Source organism: Colossoma macropomum, unplaced genomic scaffold, assembly GCF_904425465.1.
Source record: "Colossoma macropomum unplaced genomic scaffold, Colossoma_macropomum, whole genome shotgun sequence".
In the NCBI taxonomy this organism is placed as follows: Eukaryota; Metazoa; Chordata; class Actinopteri; order Characiformes; family Serrasalmidae; genus Colossoma; species Colossoma macropomum.
Genome location: NW_023494797.1, coordinates 798,846 through 824,764, shown reverse-complemented (window position 1 = coordinate 824,764; position 25,919 = coordinate 798,846). Strand labels below are relative to the sequence as shown.

The 25,919-nt window shown below is 38.2% G+C and overlaps 1 protein-coding gene across 9 annotated transcripts in view; it reads right to left on the bottom strand.

Moving 5' to 3' along the window:
• ambra1a (autophagy/beclin-1 regulator 1a) overlaps positions 1 to 25,919 on the bottom strand; it is a 155,349-nt gene that overhangs the window by 106,310 nt on the left and 23,120 nt on the right. For all 9 annotated transcript variants that reach the window (XM_036583962.1, XM_036583965.1, XM_036583963.1 and 6 more), the window contains 2 exons: positions 13,087 to 13,167; positions 12,880 to 12,980 (listed from right to left, as the gene is read on the bottom strand). In XM_036583962.1, the coding sequence (XP_036439855.1) occupies positions 12,880 to 12,980; positions 13,087 to 13,167 (182 nt within the window). The remainder of the gene's footprint in view (positions 1 to 12,879; positions 12,981 to 13,086; positions 13,168 to 25,919) is intronic.

The following is a 25,919-nucleotide window of genomic DNA, read 5'->3' as shown; positions in this document are numbered from 1 at the left end:
GTATAATATATATTTGAATGTAATACATTTGATCATACTCACTAGCTTTCATTTAGTGAGTACAGATAATTTCACTTAACAATTTCACTTAGCAGCCTTTGATTGTTTTCATCAACCATATGTTAATGATTACCAGTTAATGGAAACAGACACTGAAAGCATATGCACTGTGGAGTAAAGGATGATGAAAACAAAGAGATGTCTGGCAAAATAAAAAGTTGCTTTAAGATAATGCAGATAAGAATGAAAGCTGTTATTGTGTCAACAGGACAACAGCTATCAGTCTCAGTTTTGCGAACATGTTCCTCTGATTTTTCCCCTCCTTATGCAAGTGGATTATCTTAAACCTAATCAACTAAAAATATTTACTTTAGCTGTTTTAAATTCACATTTCTCAGAAAGAAATTTGCAAAGGTGTGTTTGGGTAACACCTTTTGCTCAGCAGACAAATGTGGGTTTTAAGGATGAACGAGTTAAAGTGGCAGAAGGATGCACAAAAGAAAAGAGTGGACAAATTAAATACTGATAAATTGGATATTATGCTTAGTGTCGGAGGCTTCTGTGTAATTTTCTGTTAAATACAGTGGCCTTCACAAATATTGGCACCCTTGGTAAACATGAGCAAAGCAGGCTGTAAAAATTGTTGTTTCTTGCTTAACCCTTTTATTTTTCATTCAAAGTACAATTACAATTACAGAATTACAATTATTGAATAAATACTACAAATATCTTTCGGAAATCGAAGTGTATCACAGTTGCTGACAACTTTACAAATTCTTATAAGTAAAATCTCACTGAAGTATATTCCGATTCATATTGTATGGTTTACAGTTCATATGAGCAATTAGAAAAAATTCAAAAGGTCAGCCATGACTTCTTGTTTCAGTGGGGTATAAATATGAGGTGAAAGACAGTCATCCATCAATATGAGAAAGACCAGAGAATTCAGCAACTGATGTGCTGAACAGTTGAAAATGCCCTTTTCCACTATCAGTGTAATAATTAAGAAGTTTAGAGCAACAGGAGATCTGTTCAAATCTGCTAAAAAGAGGACATATGTCTATACTGACCCCATGCACAGTGAGGAGGATGGTTCAATTGGCCAAAGAATCTTCAAGGATCACAGCTAGTGAACTGCAGTAATTGTAGTGAGAATGTCTCCCAAACTACAATCAAACACCATCTACATAACCACAAGTTGTTTGCAGGGTCGCCAGAAAAATGCCTCTGCTGTCAAGGACCAACAAACTCAAGCATCTTCAGTTTGCCAAATGCTACTGGACTGCATTTTATGGTCAAATGAGACCAAAATATAGCTTTTTGGCAACAACAGAGGAGGTTTTGGCATAGACACTAAGACAGCCATGCAGAAAAGTACCTCATCCCCACTGTGAAGTATTGTGGTGCATCTGTGAAATTGTGAGGCTGTTTTTCTTCCAAAGGCCCTGCAAAACTATTTTGGATACCAACAGACATTAAATCAATTAATTAATTAAATCAATTAATTTATCTGGCTGCATCAGCCAGATAGATTAAAATGGGCCATTCCAGTTCCCTGACCTAAACCTGTAGGACGAGCTGAAGAAGAGAGTGCTCGAGAATAGACCTTGGATCTGGAGGGATTCCGATTGGATTAATAGTCTCTGATCTCTTGTCATGCGTTCTCCAGTCTCATTAAGCATTATCGAAGAAGACTCAGAGCCTTGCAAACAGAGACTGCAAAAAAGTATTATGCGAAGAGGTGCCACTATCTGTGACACACATAGATATTAAAAATATTTATTTAACAATAAGATTATTTTCTTCCAATCACTATTTCAAATAAAGATTTTTAACAAATAAAATGCACTAAAATGCACTTTTTTCTGACGCTAAAAATGAATAACTTGTACTCAATGGCTGTTCTGAGCAGAAATTAAATAAATGAAAGGGTGGTCCCTCACTTTTGCACACCACTCTATGTGCAACATGTGCATTCATTATAGATAAATACACAGTATTTTTTACTTTTTACTATCACATTAAATCAATTCTGCTAGTTCCAATTTAAATTAAACTCACTGCAATTTCATTTGTTTGTTTTCCACAGCCCTACATCTTTTATTATCTTTTTTTTTTTAAATTAATATTGTAATTTATAATCCAAACCTAGCCAATATAAGTATACCAAAATTTGTTGGCTGGGAACTGAAAAAATCGACATGCATGTGTGAGACAATGCATGTGTGTGACTGTGAAAGTAAGTGAGAGAACAAGTGAGTGAGTGAGTGACAGAGGAGGACACAGAGAGAGAGAGAGTGAGAGACAGACACTGAGGTGCATTAGTGATGCTGTAGCTCTGGGCAGTGGGGCAGCATGGGTCAGAACACGGTGAAAACTCAACCCTCCAGATGAGAGAGAGAGACAGACAGAGGCACAGCGACCTCACCTCACATGAACCAGCCTTTTACAGACCCAGCTGTGCTTTTAGAGCAACTCCACTGGGTCTTTTAAGAAACCATTAACACGGGATGAGTGAGTGTGTACGTGTTTGTGTTTATGTGTTTGTGCATAGTGGGTTAAATGAGGACATACTAACCAAGTTGGGAGTACAAAATGAAAACAGAGACCAGGGAGATGAATGCATAAGCAGTCAAAACTCTTAATGATGTACTGAAGGACACTGGCTGAAGAACAGGCCCAGTGAGCATTCCTCACACTTCTGACTTGCAAATGAGAACGATGGTGATGTGAGTTGTTTAGCGGGTGGATTGGGTGATGCTGTACAGGCCACAGAGTACAGTAGATGATGCAGGGTATTTTTATAGACAGTGAAGTTTTCCATTGACCACTGGACTGAGAAACTCGACTCTGAGAAAGAGTCAAGCGCTTCCATTAATTCATGAATGGTATTTAAAACAAGTGGTGTAACTATCAGCAGTGCAGGGAGAGGCGATCACAGTGGTGCCTGTAGTGACCGGGTTCACTAACATCTCAACTAGACCCCTTACACAGGGGTCTTTTTTAGTCTTAGGCCACATACAGGTTCCAGGTAAACATGGCCCAAATCTAACTGATAGTTATAGATAGTTTAGACTATCTACATTAGTCTAACACAGCATGCTCCTGATCTGACCCACCTGCACAAAAGAACAACAATTCAGCTGGCACACTCTCCAGCAAACACAGCTGTCCTCTACCGTTGCTTAAGAATAGACTCCTTTCACACTTCAAAATTAGCAATGTGAGCTGCTCCTTTAAACTTGGAGGACAAAGAGCTGGCACTAAAACGACCACATCGAGCAAAGTTAGCAGAAAAGAGTAAAAAACACTGTGCTTTTTTTAATTTTAGAAGCTGATCAAGCAGAAACAGGAATGCTAGCAAAAACACCTGATCTGTAAAAATCTGGAAAAATATCTGTAATTTTGAATAGCTGATAGTTTGATTTCTCTCGTTACAAAGCAGTGAGCCTACTTGTTTACAGTGCTCATGGTTGTCTCAATCGTAACACAAAATGAAATGCATAAGGTGTAACCACTGTAAGAGGTGTTTCAATGATGTTGCTGTAAGCCAGAGGTCTTCAAACCGGTTGTCAGGGCCCCCCAGATGATCCGTGTTTATGCTCCAACCTAACACACAATACATAAGGATGGAACCAAACTGTAGACCATCTGGGGGGACCTGAGGACCGGTTTGAAGACCTCCGCTGTAAATTGTATGTTCCTGTGCACGCCAAATTATGATGACGACTAAGCTAGATTGATGTCGCATGAATAACAGACTGTCTATTTAGACAAAGGTCTCATTGAGTGTGTTTACATGCACTAAATAATCCGATCATAATTGGATTTCTGCAGTTATCTGGTCATGTAAACAACATACTCCGATTTCTTAGAACAGAGTAAGGTCTTGAAATCCGATTAAGAATTACGATAAAGAGAGCTGGATAATCAGATTTCTCAATAATCAGATTTCTCAGTGCATGTATACTTTTACTCTAATTTCTTTTGGATTTCTCAGTCTGCACATGTGCGAAAACAGATGGCGGTCCCAGAAATAAGCAAGCAGTGTTGCCATGAGATGGCAGCAAAACATTTTTGGAGCGATGCTGAAACCAACTACATAGTTGATAAAATGAAGAATTTAAATTTTCTTCATGTTCTCGATGACGTGTTCATATTTCAAGTAAAGTGGTGTGGTGTTTAAAAAAAAAAAGGCACGGCATGAAGTTTGAGTTTTACATTACATTTACTTCACGTCTTCTGTAAATTTATCGGCCAGTTGCAAAGCGGAAATCTGATTACTGCCTGACTCATGCAGACCCGGAGTCTTCCCATTATCTGATTACCCAACTGCATGTAAAAGCGTTGATCGGATTGCTGACAAAATCTGATTTTCTGCAGTTATCGGATTATTAAGTGCATGTAAACACACAGTGTTGCAAATCGAAAACATATCTGATTTCAGTACAAACAGAGCAAATAAATAGCTGCGCTCACATAGCAGGTAACAGTGGCCACTAATATCTTTCTTCTATGTGACAGACGTGGTTTTGTGTGACAATGTGAACAGCAAGAAACACTGAATATGACCTTTTTAATTATGATGTAGGCTTCCTTCATATGTGGCACTGAAATCCAACATGTAACAATAATAGTTGCTGCATATCAGATATGTTTCAACTTTACGTCAATCCAACTAAGTCTTCATTACAAAGTTACAGTATTGTGGGAACTACATAACCTCTGTCTCAAAATTGGGCAGTTGAGTTTGGTTTGGTGGAGCTACAAATGAAGGCTACACTGATGAACAGAATTAATGTGATGCCGTGCCGGGTTTTAAAGGCAAGAGCAGATGAGCAGTGGTTTATATGGACAGATTTCATGTTTATAAATGAAGGAATCAGCCTGGCACCCAGAGATGTACCAGTGATGACTGAGCTGAAATCTTATATACACTAAGCACGTGTGACAGAGACATAAATGAATAAGCAGTTATTTTTGCTACAACCACACTGCATTAGTTCCACTAGATCCAGTTCAACACATAACAGTTCCATTAGTGCTATTAATGATTTTACAATTATATTCCTGCAAATCCACATCTTACATGTTTTTTTCCCCAATTTTCATGCTCACTTTCTTTTTACAGTTAACTGTTATTCATTAATGTTGTGCTCTGTAACTCAAGCTTGGTCAGTACAAGTGTAACATTACTAGATTGAAAAAAAGTTGTGATAGTGTGTTTTCAAGTTTTCAACTAAAGTAAGTAATTTCCAGTTTCTTCCACTGCAACTAAACATCTTCTAAAAAGCCATTTTTACACTTTATACAAATTCGACAACCTTACATAATCTGTTTCTTAGCCGTAATTTATACTTGTATAAATGTATGTATTTAGGCTAAAAATCATAAAAAAGTTTAAGTTTAAATTGTGTCTCTGCTTCTCTTCTGTTTAAACCTTTACGCTCAGTTTATACTCAAAAGGAGTTCCATGTTACATGTATCCAGAGCAAAAGTGTTAGCAGAGCTTAAGTCTAGTGCCGCACACCAAGGAAATGGAGGTAAGAAAAGTCCAAATATTGCTTCAAAAAAATCAACCAGTGTAAAAATCCCCCCAGTATTTTCTTAGGGAAGTAAATTATTAACTGATTAACCGCTAACCTGCAAATAAACAAATGACTGACCAATGCTACGAGTTAAAAATGTTGATTTAATTTTATTTAATACTTAACTGTAATGTAATGTTAAGGTAAAAATATTTGTTTCTAAGTAACCATTTTTGTTTCTCCATGCAGTATTCAATTTCCACACAAAATAAAAGGCAGCTGGTGTTTGCAAATTATGTTGAAAAAAGACAGCAATGGTATACATAAAGGTAAGTATGAAAAAAGAACAAAAATGACAATATCTGCAATATGTGTATATCTACATATCTATATAAATGTGATATAAGGGCACATTAAATCTGTTATTGTAAATACAAAGCGTATTGCACAGTCAAACTTCACAACAGCCCTGAAGCTCGTCTGTGTTCTTTGTGGAAAGAAGGGGCACTAAAGTGGGTTTTTCCGTGCTTAAGTGATTAAATGATGTAGTAGGTCACATTTGCATTTACATAAATTTGTTCTAGTCATAAATGTGAAACAATGGTTTTAATATGCTCCATGCAGCCCAATTCACCAATGATGCATTAAATTAGCATACGTAATGAAGTGCAGCAGAGCCAGAACGTGCCACCTATAGAGGCTTATGCTTAACATTTTATGATGAATGGTTTCAACTGAGACCTTAAAGCAACATTGTACAACATTAAGCTATAACACATGTACTGCTGTTCTCTTTTGAGCTCCAGGAGCGAAGACTGTTCAATGATTTCTCAACCCATGTGCACATGTGCGTGTGTATCAGTATTCTCCCTAGCTACTAGCAAAAAATCCTCCCTCTCTTAAAATTGTATCAGTTTGATTTCACACTTCACATAGGAAAACTCAAATAAGCAAATTTACTTAAAGCCTCGTTATAAAAAATCTGAAAATCACAATGTAATTATTTAAGTCCCTTATCCAAGATAACAGTGCTGAATCTTCAACTTTAAAGCTGGGTGAAGAGAGGACCATCGACAAATTGACACAAGGTGACAACATTTTTTCTTTTCTATTTTTTTTTGTAAACTCTGTGTGTCTATTACTGGAAATTTCCTTATCTGACAGTTTCAAGAGGTGCAAATTGAAAGAATTTGAAAAGTTGTTAAAAGTGTTCATTGTGGCTTATTTTTTAGGGGGCAGAGTGATTAGAGTTTCTTTCTTTATTTTAACCATCTTGCCTCACTGAAAGGATGGACTTTGTAATATGAAAGGAGGAATTTGTGATATTTTCAGCACAAGATCAGAATGAGCAAAAAAGTTTTTTTTTTTTTTAAATAATAATGAAATGAAAATAATGAAAAAATATTGTATAGTACTGTGCAGAAGTCGAGAGACTACCCTTCATTTAATTTCCAGTCCAAACATACATTAAGAAAAAGTTCCTTTTTCAGCATCAGTGAAAATAGATAAGATAGAAAGAAAAATAGAAATATATATATATAAAAAAAAATATATATATATAAAATAAAATATAATACCAAATTTGTTGGTAATTACTGTGACCACCTTTTGCCATTATTGCAGCTTCCATTGTTTTCAGTAGGCTTGCTTTGAGTTTTTCAGAGAAATCTGCAGGGATATTTTTCCATACCTCCAAAGTTCAGTATTAGAAGCTGGTTGCATTTTTGTTTCTCATGAGCCAAGTGATCCCAAGCACATTCAATGATGCTGATGTTTGGGCTCTGGCGTGGGCAGTTAATTGCTCTGAAAACACCAACAGCCTTTCTGCTAATTTGCAAATTTTCTTTCTTATCTTCTTTTTATTTATTTCCTCTTCTCAGTAACAGCTTCTTTACAACTACATATCCTGTCAAATTCACAGTGTTGAGTGGTATTCTCACAGTAGAAGAACAGAAAGAATCATCTGTGGATTTTTTTTTCAGATCTAAAGCACGAGTGGAGCTTGATCTTATTATATTTTATATGTCCTCAGAAATATCTCCTGAAAATAAATAACCTGTACTTCATGGCCCTTTCGACTGAAAGTGAAAAAGTGAAATGAAGGATGGTTTCAGACTTTTGCATGGTACTGTGTATATATCGCTGCTGTCGGAACAAAACCTCGTATCTCCATTTTTGTCATATTTCTGTTTTCGATATATTTTGAAAATGCTTGTTGCCCTTTACATTGTGTGTAAATTTTATGATGAATGGACTGAAAGAAATGGCCAAAAATGATGTGGAAAAAAATCTGGTTCCATTGACTTACATTAAAAGCAGTGTATGTTTTTTCCTTCTCCTGTAGATTTACCATTTTGGAGATACAAGGTTTTGCTCTGACAGCATCGATATGCACATTTGTATTGTCACTGTCTGGACAAAACATTGTATCTCCAAAATGGTAACTCAACAGAAGCAGAAAAAAATGTTCTTAACTTAAGTTAACTGACATTAATGTGACAAGATTTTATTCCAAGTCATTTTGGACCATTTCTATTGGTCCAATTATCATGAAATTTTAATACAGTGTAAAAGGCAACTGCCATTTTCAAATTCTGTGCTTACAAAAATAAGAAAAGAGGTGCAAAGATGTGTATATTTAAAGTGTATATGAATGGGTGGCTCTAACACAATCTGTCACTAGAGGTTCAATAATTTCTCACTCAGCATTAGCACAGTGTGGTGCAGAAATAACCCCTCAGACTCAGACACACTCCCACAGAAATGTCTTCCACAGTGTCATCTCTGAACCAGCTCAGTTATGTGAAATTAACACTTATGTCTTTGAGCTTTGGCTGGAGGGACACCAAAGAAAGGGTATGAATGAAAGAATGTTTTCATTTGCAGGGTATTACAATCATAAAGAATATCTCCAGAGCCATGCATAATGGTCTTGCGGAGATGAAATGATGCTTTGGGGATTTGGGCCGAGCTCTTTCTAATGTACTGTGCTTGTGTGTATTCCCTTAACATGGATTAAGATACAGCTACACAGAAAGAGAGCAGGTTAGAGTCAGTAGTGAGGAAGAAAAAACCAAACATGTAGCTTACAGACGTGCATATCTGCATCCTTACACATAAACAAACACATATACACTCAACACATTAACAGATTCAAAATGTTGTAACACTGAGTTTGAGAACACTGTATGACAGCAGGCAGAAGAGAAGGAGAAAGAAAAAAGAGAAAGATAATAATAAGCATAAAGTTCAAAAAGAAACAATAAGGCATCAAAAGAAACTGAGCTGAAATTAGAATTTAAAATGCTAGCTGTGTACAATACGTGCAGTGTTTGTTTCAGTATGTGTGTGTGGAGGGGGGATTATGTAAGGTCTCCACAGGCTGTTGCACACACTCCCACATACTACCCCTCCCCACATATACACACATACAGAGAGAGAGAGAAAAAGAGAATGGATAAGATAAAGTGCAAGAAAAAAATAAAGTAAGAAAGAAAGAAAGAAAGAAATAAAGAAAGAAAGAACGAAAGACGAAAATGAGAGATAAAGAGCCAGAAAGAGAACAAGAGACAAAAATAGAAAAGAAGGTGAGAGATATAGAGAGGCAGAGATAGACAAAGGAGAGAGAGACAGAGATAGACAAAGGAGATAGACAGACAGACAGATAGATAGATAGATAGATAGATAGACAGAGAGAGAGAGAGAGAGAGAGAGAGAGAGCAAGGGACAAAAAATGAAATAAATAAGGGGAAGAGAGTGAGACAAAGATAGAGACAGAAAGAAAGAACAATAGACAAAGAATTAAGGTAGAGAGACACAGAGAAATAGAAAGTGAGAAAGAAATAAAGTGAAATAAAGGAAGAGAGACAGAGAGCTGGGGTTTGAGCACATCATAACGAACCTCTCCTTTTCCTCCTGACCCCCCAAAAAAGGGAAAAAAGGGCCAATCACATCACACGGCTACATAATGACTCTCTTCAACAGTGCACTCCGATAGGCTGCTGAGAGAGGTGTTCTTGGAAACGACCCCATTGGGTACTTGACTCCTGAAAGTGTCATTACAGGACGAGCTGTTGAGTAGTCTATTATAACTAACATGTAAAGACAGACAGACAGACACACACACACACACACACACACACAATTTACACAACACTGGATGAGAATATAGACCAAAAGAAGAAAGACTCCTAAAAACTAAAAGATGTGTATTTAAATTGAGGCTCAAACAATTTCTTAGAATAGTAGTTTCTTAAAAAATAAAAATAAGTGAAAATAATTTTATAATAGGGACTGTAACTGTGTCACATTCAAAATGATGTCCAAAAATAAGCAGCCATCAAATAAAGCAATTCTCATTAAAAAAATAAAATGTAGCTGTTCTTTAGGATTTCCTTGATGTTTTCATGACTGTTTTCTTCTGGTATCGCTATGGTCCATGAGGATCTAGCAAAACATCTACCATATCTTTCTGTTAAAAGGTACAGATCAAGAGAATGGTATCAAAGAATATCAAAAGCACTGGATATACCTTAAAGCACTGAAGACTCACTTCAATAGTTGGAAAAAATGTGGGACTACAGAGCCTCTGACAACATCAGAAAAATCCTCAAAAGTGGATGACAGAACGAAAAAAAAAAAGTTTTCAGGGAGGCAACGAAAACGCCTACATCTACATTAAACAAAGCTGAAGGAAGACCATATAAGCCCATCTAAACGATTTTGGCCTTAATTCTAAACAACACATTTAAAGCATGGCAGTGGGAGCATCAAGTTTTGGGCTGCTTCTCGACAGTTCGGATAAGGGCTCTAATCAAGATAGATGGGATAATGACTAGCTCCAAATATCAACATACTTTGGCACAAAGTCCAGTGGCCTCTATCAGAATGATGCAGATGAAAAGGAGCTTCATGTTCCATCATGATAATGATCCAAATCACATATCCAGTTCAACCAAGCAGTGGTTTCAAAAAGAAAGAAAGTGTGTTAGGCTCAGTTAGAGCTTAAAACCTGCGAAATGAGCTAAAAAGGCCAGTGTCAAAAAAGACCACATTTAGAATTAGAAATAGCCTAAACTATTTTTCAAGAACTAAGATAAGATAAAATTAAGTCCTGGTGTAAAAATTTATTTACAAAGATTTACTGCTGTAATAAGTGTGAAAACTGATTATTACAAAGTATTAGTTGTGGGGGTCTGCACACTTACGCAACTAACCAATTGATGCAATGTTAGCCCTATCGAGTTATAGGCTTCCTTTTCTTGTTAACTACATTAACCTCACAGCTTCAGTGCAAACATACAGAAGTAAACGTCAGACATCACATATGTCTTGACTGATTGACTACATTTTGAGTAAGGGAAAAACTGTCTAATGTTCATTTTTCGCAAAACTACTGCTTTAAAAAAGCTATTCTCAAACAATCTCATACAAAATGTATTAAACACAACTCTGCAGCTCACAAACATGACAACCATTTTTCCAAGCAAATTTCCAAGCAGAGGAGCAGAGCAAAGGAGAGGACAGCGCGTCTGAGCGAGCTGAAGTCCTGTGGAGTGCATAATTTTCCCCTGTGCGAGCTGGAGAACGTTTGGAGAGGGGCATTTCTGAACCTCAGATCGCTTTCTGCAATTAGCGTGGGCTAGAAACGGCTATTTGTGTGGGAGAGTGAGAGAGGGAGACAGTGTATACAGTGTGATGGAGTGAGACTATGCAAAAAAAGGTTTAGAAGCAGCCAATGATCATACCTCTGAACATTCAGGAGGTAGTGGCCATCTCAGAGGCATTCAAGATTGCTTTTGTAGTAACAATGATAGCCATTTGTCAGCAGTCTGATGGCCAAAGAACAGAAGACAAACAAATTTGCAGGAAAGCTCTACTTAATTCATCTCAAAACAGCAGATTTGTAGCCGTGAGTCCTGTACTCAACAATAGGGGTGTAACAATACAGTACATTCAGCTCATGATTTGATTCGATATATAGCATATTTAAAGGTGAACTCCACAGGTTTGTCAAAATATCCTAATTCAGTCACCGAGAACAGTCATTTGGAGTGGTTTGATGTCAAATAGTTAATTGCTGAGAAACTTATTGACAGATTTCTTAACAGTGGTGATGAAAATAACCAGGGATCATGATGTCGCAAAAATTGCCATTTTATTTACTATCCAAAGTTACTGGTGGATGCTGATAAAGGTAAAATAGTGGTAAATCTAAAAAGGTTTCTTTGGGTAATATTTTGCCTCAAAATGCCCCACATGTGCTCTTCTGCCATTAACATATATTTTTAAATATGTTTCAGGCCAAAACTTCTATCTCAAATCTATCGTAAAACAGGTCTCAGGTAAGAGGTGGCATATTTATAACTGTCTCAGTGATAACTTTCTGTGAGGCATTAAAAGCTTTGGACGTCTTGTTCCTATTAGAGACACACCAATATGGGAATCATGGCCCCATGCCAATATCCAATATTTGTTATTTTCATATCTGCCCATGCGGAGGTCCATACATAAACATTATAAAACATATACATTGAAAATAAATACATATGGATTAATATTACATTAATACTACAGAGAAATATAAAGTTCATCTCTTTAATGGAGCAAAATGAATAAAATACAGTCAATTTAGGGCAGTGGCCCAGCATCACCTAAATGCTCTGCTGTAGTAAAATAAATACACCATCAAAATCACTTTAAAATATTGGTTCAATCAAAACATCTGTCCAGTGCTGATCTTTTCGTTTTTTAAGCTATTATTCACCGATTCCGATCATTCAGATATCACTGTGCATCCCTAGTTCCTACCACTGCTACTATGAAGAATTCAGACTGCAGGTTTCTTTAGAATTAAGCATTTCACATCAGACACCAATGACTTTGTTTATAATTTCATTTTACAAATAATAGTGAAAAAGTGGTTATTCCTTTTAATAGGATTTGAACTTTAGCCTTCTAATGGTAATAAGGTAAAACCAGTAGCTAACACCAGACAATTTCATCTATCCATGGCCTAAAGCTGCTTAAACAGACCAACACAGCTACAAACAATTCCCATAGAAATAGCACCAGGGGATTTGGGTTTCATGTGAGAGCTGTGTTTGGTGTGTGTGGGTTTGGTGCTGTGTGCTACCTGGAACACGTGGAGCGGAGTGTGTGGCACGTGGGCCAGAGTGAGAGGCTTGTCGAGCGAACACTTACCTGCTCCAGCTCAGCTAATCTTAACCTGCTACTCATTGACACTTACAGGCTTTCTGCTCCCATATAACAGTTCATTATTATAACAGCAAAATAGTAGTTAGGCTTTGGACCTACCAGAACCTTTATGCTGAAATAAGAGGATGTGTACCTGCCAGAACCCTGTTGACCGAGGAGTGTGTAGCCAGGCCCGGCTGTCCTCTTTCATGGAAGATTCCAGCATAAGGCAGATATTCAGGAAGGAGGAAACGCCTACAGAGGGTGATTGCATGATGCATTGCATTGCTAATAAAATACATGTAAATAAAATAAAATAAAATAAAAGAAATAAGCAGAGGCCTGGAGTGACTGAGCTTACCTGGGAACAAATCGACCAAAGGAGGGTGCAGACATTCGTGCATTACGTGCCGCCCTGTGTCTGTTTCTATCTCCGCTACTCCTGTATGATTACGCACACACACAAGAAAGAGTTTAGGTCAATTAGAATCCTCAGTAAGACAACTATATGTGTGTATATATATATATATATATATATATATATATATATATATATATACACACACACATACACACACACACATACATACACACACATACACACACGTGTATATTTATATATATATATATATATATATATATATATATATATATATATATATATATATACATATCTATCTAGCAGTCTGATATACGAGTCTGGGTTTGGCAAATACCAGGAGAACATTACCTGCCTGACTGCATTGTGCAAACTGTAAAGTTTGGTGGAGGAGGGATAATGCCATGGGGCTATTTTGCTTCCAACTTTGTGGGATCAGTTTGGGGAAGGCCCTTTTTTGTTCCAGCATGACTGTGCACAAGTGCACAAAGCAAGGTGCATAAAGTCATGGTTAGGTGATTTTTTGAAGAAGAACTTGACTGGCCCACACAGAGCCCTGACCTCAACCCCATCTGACACCCTTGGGATGAACTAGAATGAATACCACAAGCCATGTCGTCTCATCCAATATCAGTGTCTGACCTCACAAATGTTCTTCTGGATGAATGGGCAAAAATTCCCACAGACACACTCTAAAATCTTGTAGAAAACTTCCCAGAAGTGTGGAAGCTGTTACAGCTGCAAAGGGGGGGACCAACTCCATATTAATGCCTAAGGATTTAAAATGGGATGTCATAAAAGCTCCTGTAGGTGTATGTGTATGTGTATATATATATATATATATATATATATGTGGAAGCTGTTACAGCTGCAAAGGGGGGGACCAACTCCATATTAATGCCTAAGGATTTAAAATGGGATGTCATAAAAGCTCCTGTAGGTGTATGTGTATGTGTATATATATATATATATATATATATATATATATATATATATACACATATATATATATATATATATATATATATATATACATATATACACACACATAAAACACACACACACACACACACACATACAGAATATATACACACAGAGGTCTCAACAACTTAAGAATATAAGAATTTTTCATATATTCATATACATTTTCCAGAGTGTTGCATGATGTATTAGAATTTGTTATCAGCAAACCTGACGCCTTCAATCACAAATAAATCACTGATTACAAATGTTGTTATACATCCCTAACCCTGCACTTATCCTCCATTATGCTTGATAAGTGGTTGTAGACATGGTTCAAAGAGTCTTTCATTTCTTTGGCATACGATATATGAAACTATATTCTCTTACATTTGTAAAATACTGTATATATAACAATACGGAAAAAAAAATGCTCGAAAACCAGCTGAATTCACTAATCAGACCTAGCCAAGAAATGTCTGGGTGCGGTCTAATATTATAATGAGCAGATTGATTGACATGCCTCTGTCCAAGACTCTCAGCCTTCTATGGCACTGAAGTAAATGTAGACAAAATTATGTAGGGTCTACATGGTACATACACCTAATTTGAAAGCAACAGATTCAGGTTCTCTGGGGCTTTAAGGAATTCTTCTACACTGACTGAAGTTCTACAATTCGAGTCCCAGCGGTTACCATATACTGTCTGTCACAACACTGACTGGCCACACTCTCGTTAAGTGGAAAAAATGGCAGAGCCCCTCTTCTATACGTCACGCAGACTGAATGTCCAAAAATTAAAAGCCATGATGCAATGACAAGCTTCACCCCCTGTATGTGAGCCTTTGTTCTCCCAAACTGGCCAGTGGCACTGTGACATGACACAGAGATCTACAAAGGGAACTAGCTCTGATGAGCACTGGGAGATGATCGAAAAGCAGTTCAAAACATTTAAAAAAAGATAATGTTTCTGCTCTCCATACTAACGTTGCTGTATTTAGGCAGGTGAAGGATCTGGAAGCCTTTTTAGCTACAGATATTTTGTGTGGTTTAACATCTGATTGCCTGATGCAATGTGTGACACTTTGGAAGCAATGCCACACACACATGCAATAGCAACACACGTGTATGCGCACAGAGAGTCGTCATCAGCAACCCACACAGTAACAGCGAGTGATACTCAGAACAGGCACTCAGGTCCTGTAAGTATCAAGCACACTGCTGACTATGGTGCGGTGGAAAGAAAAGACTTTTTGTCGGGTGGAAATGTGGATTTGTCAAAGAGAAAATTGCAGTATTTAATGTGCTTCAAAATAGTTTGTCAAGCCTGCATGTGAATCATTGCTAAGATAAAAGTTGTACTTTTGCAGTTCTACTGCACCTTGCTTGTGTGGAGTGTTGTAACACAGTAGTTCTTAAACTGGGAGTTTAAAGTTTGTCAGTTTATTAAATCTACTTTGGCCACATCTAAAAATGTGGTACTTGTTTAAAAAATGACAGATGTTATTACATATTGTTAAAATAAAATATGTGCCAATTTTTGCAGCAAATTGTTTTGTCGTTGTCATTAGGATAAATGTTAGGGTTCGCTGAGGTTCTGCTAAGGATCTGCGCGTGTGTGTGTATGTATCTGGGTCTGTATGTATAAGTGAGGGTGGTGGAAAGGGTTGTGAACAATGATGTGTTTGCAAGTGTGCATACTGAGTTTGGAGCAGGGGCATTTCGTCCAATATGGCTGTGAGGGCGCTGGCCAATAATTTACCCTGAATAAAAAAATATATATATTCCTATTAAAAATGAAACTATTTTTCTACTGTATACTTTATACTTTTTGATAGCTACATGTCTGCACAACTGTCTGCAGGGTCAAAAATCACAGAGCCACTGTGGATTCCAAAATCTCCATTATTTTCAGAGCACTGCCGTTAGTTAATCTGCAGCACAGAAAAATACTGGCTCAGGATGTGTCAGAAAACTCCCTTGACCAATCAAGTGGACGTTGCAAGGCAAAATTAACACATCATTTTAAAATGATTGGCTGTATTTTTATTATTGTAACACAGCCTGCCAATACAACTGAGGAACTAATTTTAAATTTATGTGCTCAATCCAATGGGGCAGCATGGAGAAGGGAGTGAGAAAGTAAGGAGAGAAAGGGAGAAAGGGGAGAGGGAGAAGGAGGGATAGAGGCAGAGAAGGGGAGAAAGAGAGAGAGAGAGAGAGAGAGGGAGAGAGAGAGAGAGAGAGGGAGAGAGAGGGAGAGAGAGAGAGAGAGAGAGAGAGAGAGAGAGAGAGAGAGAGAGAGAGAAACTGTTGGCTCTTTGCACTGTGTTATTCAGTAATCTGTGCTGCCCTCCGCAGGAGAATTATGAATTCATGGACCCTCAAGGACTGATACAGCACAGCAAGGGCTCTCTTGACAGGAGACACAATCAACTGAGCAACTGAGCATTATTCTTAATCTGGAGATTTCTGTATTCTTTACAGGTGGTAGTCAGCTTCATTCTGTATTAATAACTGGATAAAACTGTATCTAAAATGAGTCCACACTGCTCTCCAGCACGTTTTTATGAACTGCCTAAGGGAATGCACCATAATTTGATCCTCAAAAAGGAAGAACAGGCTTTATAATGCTTCCCAGTATATGGAGGGACCATGGACTGGCACAACAGAAACCATTAATGTGTGTTAGACTGATAAACACAGCTGTAACATGGACTTGGGGCCTCAGAGGTATTGGGTATTCAAAAAATAATAAAGGTGAAGAAAAGATGAGAGGAAAATAAGAAACAGAAAAAGAGGGAGACTAAGACCCAATCCACACATATCCAGATATTTTAAAAATGTAGTTTATTTTTTCTATTTTTAAAAATCTTTGTCCATTCCAAGACAAAGAGTTTTCAAAAATTTCCTCCATCCATGTGAAAAACCAAAAAATGACTAAAAAAAAACACTTACATGAGCACGCCAGCCCAGTAGAGGGTGATAATACCTCAGAAAATTTGATGTATTACATCTTGTGAAGAACACTGTGTGCATGTGCATGGCACAAAATACAAAGCATGATGCTCAAGCAATTTTTTTTTTAACAAAGTGGGAGCAACATGTTACAACTACAGCTGGGTTCTGACTTGCAGTCCATCAAACCTCTGTAATTTGACATCTCACACAGAAGACCAATTCCTGACAGAAAATAACAGCTTAAAAAAGTGAAAGAAAGCTACCACTTGGGGGGCGGGTATTTACTTGCATGGCTACGCCGCTGTCTCTGAAACATCCAGAGACTTCTGATCAAGCAGAAAGGCAGAGTTTTTCTAGCTTTTCACTCCATTTGTATTGCAAAATAACAATTTCTTTTTCCAAATATGTGCAGTGGGTGTGTGGGGTGTGTGCTCTGTCTATGGTGGATGTTGGAAAGGGCCTAGATTAGTTTAGGTAGATGTGGGGGGCATCTACGGTTGGGCAAAATACTCTGAAAATAGTAGTGATGGCTGAATTCTGAATACACGAAGCGTTTCTCAACCTGTGAAGCACCATCTACTGGTCTACAGGCCTGTACTCAGGAGGAGACAGTAGTTCGTAGGGGGCCGGTAAAGACGTCTAAATAAAAACATCGCAGTTTCTCAGACCTATCGAACTTTTTCATTAGTTCACTCCGTTTTGACGCGTGTGCACATTCCACCCATATTCGGGACTACATCAAACAGCTGAACCGGTCCGGCAAAACCCCCGGGTATCAGTCCGCTTCCAACTGAACCCTGCTCAGTTCACTGCTGTAGGAATGCATTCTATGATGAAACGAGAATTTGTCAATAGAGTTTGCTTTCCTCTTCTTCTTCCTGCAGCATGTCAGTGCAGTACTGTCAGCTTAATCTGCATGTTTTAACCTCTGACTTCTTACAGACTCATTACTTTCATGTCTTTGCTGCAGCTTGAGCTGAAGCTGATAAAAATGACAGACAAGCCTTAAAATAATAGTGAAGAGATGAGTTTGATTTTTGGCCAAGCATCTGTGACCTGAGTAGTTAAACTCAAATTGATAAACTAATGACAAAGAAGCAGATATCAAGTAAGATTTATTATTATGGTTAATTGTGGCAACGCTAATCCAAAAGCCCTCTGAGTGGAGTGAGGTTTGTTTCAAATGAGGCGCTAAAACCCTCAAAACTAAAGAGACATCTCAAGACCAGTTACTCTTGTTCACTTTCACTTACGCCGCTGGATTTGGATGCAAGCACAGAAAAAGAAGGTGAGTTCCTTCAGATAATCCTTGCAGGTGTATATACAGGACAAGTACAAGGGGTATGAACTTCCATCATGTAAAGTCACCTAAAGTTACCTCTGAAAATAGCTGTGAAAGGGATAGAGACCAATTGTAGAGCAGCAATTAAGGACTGCACTTGGTACACACTGATAAACTGCCCCCTTATGTGGCAGGGAACAAAGTTTTCTTAAGCCCAATCCCATTTCACCCCTTGCCCCACCACTTAGCCCTTACCCCTCAGTTCATGCTTAGGGGTAGGGTGTCCTGATTTTTGCTAAGATAGAGAACCCACAAATGTAAGTATTTTCTCAGTTAAAAAATTATGATAACCATTGTATTCTCTTAGTTTAGAATTCAGAATTCAGAACCATCAGCCAACTGTGTTTTGCACACAGAGGAATTAGACCTCCGCTTTTAACCCATTCGTACAGTGAAACACCCACATACATGCACACTAGTGAACACACACACTAGGGGGCAGTGAGCACACTTGCCTGGAGCGGTGGGCAGCCCTATCCACGGCGCCCGGGGAGCAGTTGGGGGTTAGATGCCTTGCTCAAGGGCACTTCAGTCACGTACTGTCAGCCAAGGGGATCGAACCGGCGGCCTTCCGGTCACAGGGCTGGTTCCCTAACCTCCAGCCCACGACAATGTCGTTACAATGTATTATGGTCCTTTTCTTAATGACAAGCATAAAAAATATAGTAGTGTGCTGATGTCTCGATAGCTAGTTGGCTAAATTTCCTGTTCCGCCTTAAATGGCACCTGGCGCCTCAGGTGTCAGAACTACTGCACCATTTAAGGTGGAACGGGAAAATCTGAGCAAGAAGCTGGCGAATGGCTGACTTCAGCTTCGTATGACTGAAGAATTAAGGGTGGGCGATAATAAATAACTGTCCTATCCCCCATCTTTGAAGGCATATGATGCTCTAAATGTAACTAAAGCCCAGTAGCGAGGTTGCTGAACTTTACCTTCCGCTGCTACCACTGCAGACTGGCAGGGTTGCCTACAGAGCACCGCTAGTAGCCTGTAAATGAGGTAATGTGCTTTTTTTTATTTGAGGGGTGTCCCAATTCATAGGGGAAGGTTTCAGCCACTACAACTTGTAACTCAGTTCCAAAGGGCAAGGTGACACTCGAAAACAAGGGGTAGGAGTAAAAATAAGAAATGGGATTGGGCCTTAGTCTCTTCTTTGTAGGCTACTTTGTAGTGTTGGGTGTTGTACATTTCTTGGTTTTAAGCTTGACAGAAAAGGCATCACTTGACTTAAGAACTAGGCCAGCTGTAAGCAGGAAATTCAAGTAGTCAACATGCATCGTTGGAAAGAAGACACAGGAAATCCCTTGTATGTTACTGGGTCAACATAGGATACCTTAATAACATTCACATAAATTGGATTGTGCAAATTCGTAAGCTTATTTTATTTTTGTATTTTTTTCTAAAAATTCCTTATTTGTAAGTACTTCCGGTTCGACCCCAGCTAAGATTTCTGCCTTTCTTGAGCTCACACAGCCACGGTCCTTTATTTTGCAATAACAATAACGCTTCACATTCAGCTGCATACCACTCCAGTGAGCACTGGAGGCATCCATGCAATGTAGCCAAAGGAAAAACATCATCCGCAAACAGCAGAGATGCCACCCTCCGGCCCCACACGTAACGCCCTCCTGACCTCAGCTATGCGTTGACACACTGTCCATGAATATCACAAACAGGAGTGAAGACCTCCTTGAAGCCTGCTGAAAGCCTTTTTCCATGGCCTCGCCAAACTCCTCCCATTTTGCTTTAGCCACCACTGCTGCTGCTGCCTTTTGCCTGTCGATACCTATCTGTTGAGTTGGAAGTCCTCCACGACATCCAGCCTGATTGCTGACAGCTTGATGTCCTCCCTCACTACTGGTGTTCACCAGTGGCTCAACAAGCTTTTGGCCACAGCTACGCCTGGAGGCTTCCACAATGGAATCTAGCGACACTGATTAATAAGCTGAGGCAAACCTTACGAGAGCAATGTGTGAATATAAAGGCGATTTTACATGATAAACCTGTTCTTCACAGATGTGTGTGAAGTTTAAAAGCACAAAGCTTACTAGCCCTGCATCACAGTGCTCAAGCAGAAAGGTATTCATAACGTTTTTCTCTACACCACCAGTCTGAAGGTAGTGTTAAACTCTGAGACACATTTTCTCTTCTCCTAAAGAGGTGCACCCTTTTATTCAGAACATTTTACAATGCATTCTAAGATCCTATTTAGCAGTCCACACGCTATCCTAAGTGCATTGTGATAGCTTTCGCATGACGTAGCTAAGCTCAGCTTGCTCATTTGGGCGATTTGCGCAGTTCGCTTCTAAATGTTTGCTCACATTACATATAACCTTCAATGTAAGACTGATTGTGGCTTTGCAGGTTCCTTTTGTTGGATGGAATCTAAGCAATGACTCTATTTGGCTAGTCTTGCAGGGTCATTTGGTTAATTCCCTGGCTGGCTAGCTAAGTTTAAAGTTTAGTTTCTTTACGTTTGATAGCATGCCATACCAGTACCATCTTCACAGTTACATACCAATATGTACTCCATTGCCTGTTGTTGTACATGATGTCCTGTAGCCTTTTACTTATGCATGTGATTAGAGATATGAACGACAAATTCTGTGACATAATTGAGTATCATGAGTCATTATAGTTTCACATCTTGGAATGTACAAACCGGATTCCAAAAAAGTTGGGACACTAAACAAATTGTGAATAAAAACTGAATGCAATGATGTGGAGGTGCCAACATCTAATATTTTATTCAGAATAGAACACAAATCACAGATCAAAAGTTTAAACTGAGAGAATGTATCATTTTAAGGGAAAAATATGTTGTTTCAAAATTTCATGGCGTCAACAAATCCCCAAAAAGTTGGGACAAGGCCATTTTTACCACTGTGTGGCATCCCCCCTTCTTCTTACAACACTCAACAGACGTCTGGGGACAGAGGAGACCAGTTTCTCAAGTTTAGAAATAGGAATGCTCTCCCATTCATGTCTAATACAGGCCTCTAACTGTTCAATCGTCTTGGGCCTTCTTTGTCGCTCCTTCCTCTTTATAATGCGCCAAATGTTCTCTATAGGTGAAAGATCTGGACTGCAGGCTGGCCATTTCAGTACCCGGATCCTTCTCCTACGTAGCCATGATGTTGTGATTGCTGCAGAATGTGGTCTGGCATTATCTTGTTGAAAAATGCAGGGTCCCTGAAAGAGATGACGTCTAGATGGGAGCATATGTTGTTCTAGAACCTGAACATAGTTCTCTGCATTAATGGTGCCTTTCCAGACATGCAAGCTGCCCATGCCACAAGCACTCATGCAAGTTTCAGGCTTCTGAACGGAGCGTTGATAACAACTTGGGTTATCCTTGTCCTCTCTGGTCCGGATGACATGGCGTCCCAGTGTTCCATAAAGAACTTCAAATCGTGACTCATCTGACCACAGAACAGTCTTCCATTTTGCCACACTCCATTTTAAAAGACCCCTGGCCCAGTGCAAACGTCTGAGCTTGTGGAGCTTGCTTAGAAATGGCTTCCTCTTTGCACTGTAGAGTTTCAGCAACGGCGGATGGCACGGTGGATTGTGTTCACTGACAATGCTTTCTGGAAGTATTCCTGAGCCCATTCTGTTATTTCCTTGACAGTGGCATTCCTGTTTGAGGTGCAGTGACGTTTAAGGGCCCGGAGATCACGAGCATCCAGTAGAGTTTTACGGCCTTGACCCTTACGCACAGCGATTGTTCCAGATTCTTTGAATCTTTTGATGATGTTATGCACGGTTGATGATGATAACTTAAAAGTCTTTGCTATTTTATGCCGGGTAACACCATTCTGGTATTGCTGCACTATCTTTCTGCGCAACAATGGTGGAATTGGTGATCCTCTTACCATCTTGGCTTCAGAGAGACACTGACACTCTGAGAAGCTCTTTTTATACCCAATCATGTTGTCAATTGACCTAATTAGTGTTAATTGGTCTTCCAGCTGTTCGTTATATGCTCAATTTCCTTTTTCCAGCCACTTATTGCTACTTGTCCCAACTTTTTGGGGATTTGTTGACGCCATGAAATTTTGAAACAACATATTTTTCCCTTAAAATGATACATTCTCTCAGTTTAAACTTTTGATCTGTGATTTGTGTTCTATTCTGAATAAAATATTAGATGTTGGCACCTCCACATCATTGCATTCAGTTTTTATTCACAATTTGTTTAGTGTCCCAACTTTTTTGGAATCCGGTTTGTACATAGTAGCAAGTAAGTAAGTAAAGTTTATTTATATAGAGCTTTTTACAACAGGTGTTGTCACAAAGCAGCTTTACAAGGAAATGAGCATTGCAAAAAGAAATCCGGGTCCAAGCCCCCATGAGCAAGCCAGTGGCGACAGTGGCAAGGAAAAACTCCCTAAGAGAAACAGGAAGAAACCTTGAGAGGAACCAAGACTCAGAAGGGGAACCCATCCTCCTCTGGTCAACACCGGATAGTAAACATTGTTAGTATAAAGTATTATAGTACAAAAACAGGGTAAAAGGTGGAGCAAACAATTAATTTGGTGCTAATGGTGCTAATAAACCTGTTAAAAAGAATGTAATGTCTTCATCTTTTGCGCAGGAAAAAGGTTCATATTGCATCTATACAAGAAACTCATTTAAAACTGCATAATGTGCGTAGGTTTAATATTATTATTGTATAATAATTACAGAGCCCTGTGCCCCCAATAAAACAAAAGGAGTTTTACTTACAGCTTATAAGAAACTAAACTTACACTTAGGTGCAATGGGTGGGGCTTCTAATGGTAGATTTTGTTAAGCTATAGTTACATTAAATGCATTTAAATACTGCTAGTTTCTGAATATGCCCCAACTAAATCTGACCTCCTCTTTTTTGATAAGATTAAAAGTAAACTGTTAGCTTTAGGTAACACCCCAATTGTTTTAGATGCAGATATAAATCTTTCAGTTGGTAGTTTAGATAGATCTGCTGGAAATACCCCTTCTTCCACTCTAATTAATGGTGGATTTAAATATTGTGGATGCTTGGTGTATTTTGAATCCATATGTAAGAGACTATAATTTTCTTTTCTTCATATCATGAATCATTTTCCAGGATTGATAATTCTCATCCCTTGCAGGTGAATAAAGTTTTCTGTAAATTTTACTCTGAACTTCACAAATCTGAAGCACCCAGTGATATAACAGATATGAGTAGATTCATGGATTCTTTAAAGCTCCCATCAGTATCTATAATAGAGGCAAAACAACAAAATTCTCAAATTACTTAGAGGAACTGAATTTTGCTGCTCCTCTATGAAGGAGCAAAAGTGCCCAGGATTAGATGGTATATCTTCAGAACTTTGATATTTAATTGGTCCATTGTTATTGAACTCTAATCACTACTCACTGAAAGTTGGTCATTTTCACAAGGATCAGAGGGCAGCTCTGATCTCATTGTTGCTGAAGAATGGCAAGGACCCATTGGACTGTGGAAGCTACAGGCCCTTGTCCTTGTTAAACGCTGACATTAAGATGTATTCAAAGAATCTTTTAAAGAGAGTCATGTCTATCAGATCTAGTACATCATGATCAGACTGGCCTTGTTAAAGGCAGGCTAGCCTCAGACAATGTCAGGCGCCTACTGCATATAATTGACACTGGCAGTAGAGATACCAATAGCCTCAATGCATGGTTTAGTTTAAACGCCATGAAAGCTTTTGATAGATTTAAGTGGTGTTGCTTGTGACCTATGCTAAAACGATTTGGATTTGGGGCTTCTTTTATTAATACAATGCAAACTATCTATAGTAACCAAACAGCAGGCGTTTCTACAGTTTATATGATCTCTTTGTAGTTCTCTCTTGAGAGGGGAATGAGATAAGGATGCCGTTTTTCACCAAGTTTTTCTTGCTTCTCTAGAACCTTTAGCTCAGACAATTAGACAAAACTCACCTATACGTATAAATAACTGTACATATAAATAACTCTGCTCATCACATTTCATTTTATGCTGACAACATTATTCTTTTTTCTTTCAGAGAGTAATAACTCAATACTGCATGCTCTGTCTGTATTCAACAGATTTTGGGTATTTTTGGGTTACAAAATAAACCGGGTCCATCTTAATGCCTCTCAGGACTGCCTCTGATAAACTCAACCTTCCAGGGTTTTTTTACCAATACAGGTGCAGTCCTCTGGTTTCACTAATTTAGGGGTTAAAATTCCCCCTACTTTCAGCTTCATTTGCAAACACAACTTGACTTACCTGTTAGATAAGCTCAAGAAAGACCTTGAGAGATGGTCACCATTACAGATTTCTCTTGCTGACAGGATGTCTATTTTCAATGATACCTGTGTCTCCTCCCCCAATTTTTTTAAGATATTGATAAGATGTGTATAAATTTTGTTTGGAATTAAAAAAAGATCCAAAATATGTCCAGCATTCTTACAGCATATTAAATCACTTGGGGACGTTGCTCTGTTAGGGGTAGCATTCTTATGTTCTGGCACATATTTTAGTAATGGCCACATATTATGTATGTTTGGAACCAAGTAGTACAAACACTGTCTGATCTCCTAAATGTTGATATTCCTTTATGTTCAGGTTTAACATAAGTCTTAATTCACAGCAAAAAAAAAGAGTTCTATTGGCAGCTTTAACATCTTCCAAAAAGTCTATTTTGGAAGAAAGCTTGCACCAGATATTCAGCTATATTCAAACTGGCATTCTGTTTTGTAGATATTCTCATTTTGGAGCGGGCCAAGGCAAAGGCTGCAACAATTCAGAATTGTTCAAATGCTATTGCTTATGTCAAGGCTTTGCAGAGCGAGAGTGATTAGTCACTACTGTATTTGTGTTTCCGTGTATCACAGGGACTCTGAATGCGTGTGTTTTGTTGTCGGAAAAAAAACAATAAACATTCACTGACAAAAAAGGAAGAAAAACGGTTTGAGGTCAAAAAATATTTCTTATTTGTGAAGTTTTACAGCTTTTTGGTGATTCTCACTTTCACTGGTACTGTACTGATGCTCACTACAGCTATGCCAGTGACAGTAATTCTAGAATTACCAGAATTTGCTGATTTCTTGAGTGATATTTAATTAAGGATTTGGTTTTGTGGGGTTTTAAGTGAATGTTCACATTTTCTTGAAACATACTCATTCATTAAAAATTAAGTTTGTTTTTACTGTTATTTCACTGTATTTTATTAAAAATGTATTTAATATTTTAACCAAAAACATTGTTCTTCAAATTCTGACAACAAGAAAAACCTTACTCCTTATGAAAATGGCTAACTAAGGAGTTTTAGATACAAATTCAGCATTCTGAAGATTTTGGATAGTAACAGTTACTCTATTATGTTGCAATTCTTTGTATCATTTTACACAGTTTTGGTCATAACATGAACATGCTACCAATATATTGAGTTTTCATTCATGTGTTGTGATCAGTTTTGGAATGTTTGTAATTGTTAGTTCAAATCCCATAGCTCGAAGTCCAAGAGAGTATAATTGGCCCAGTTTTCTGCATGAAAAAATGGTCTTATCCCCACTCTCCCTTCAATGCAATCAT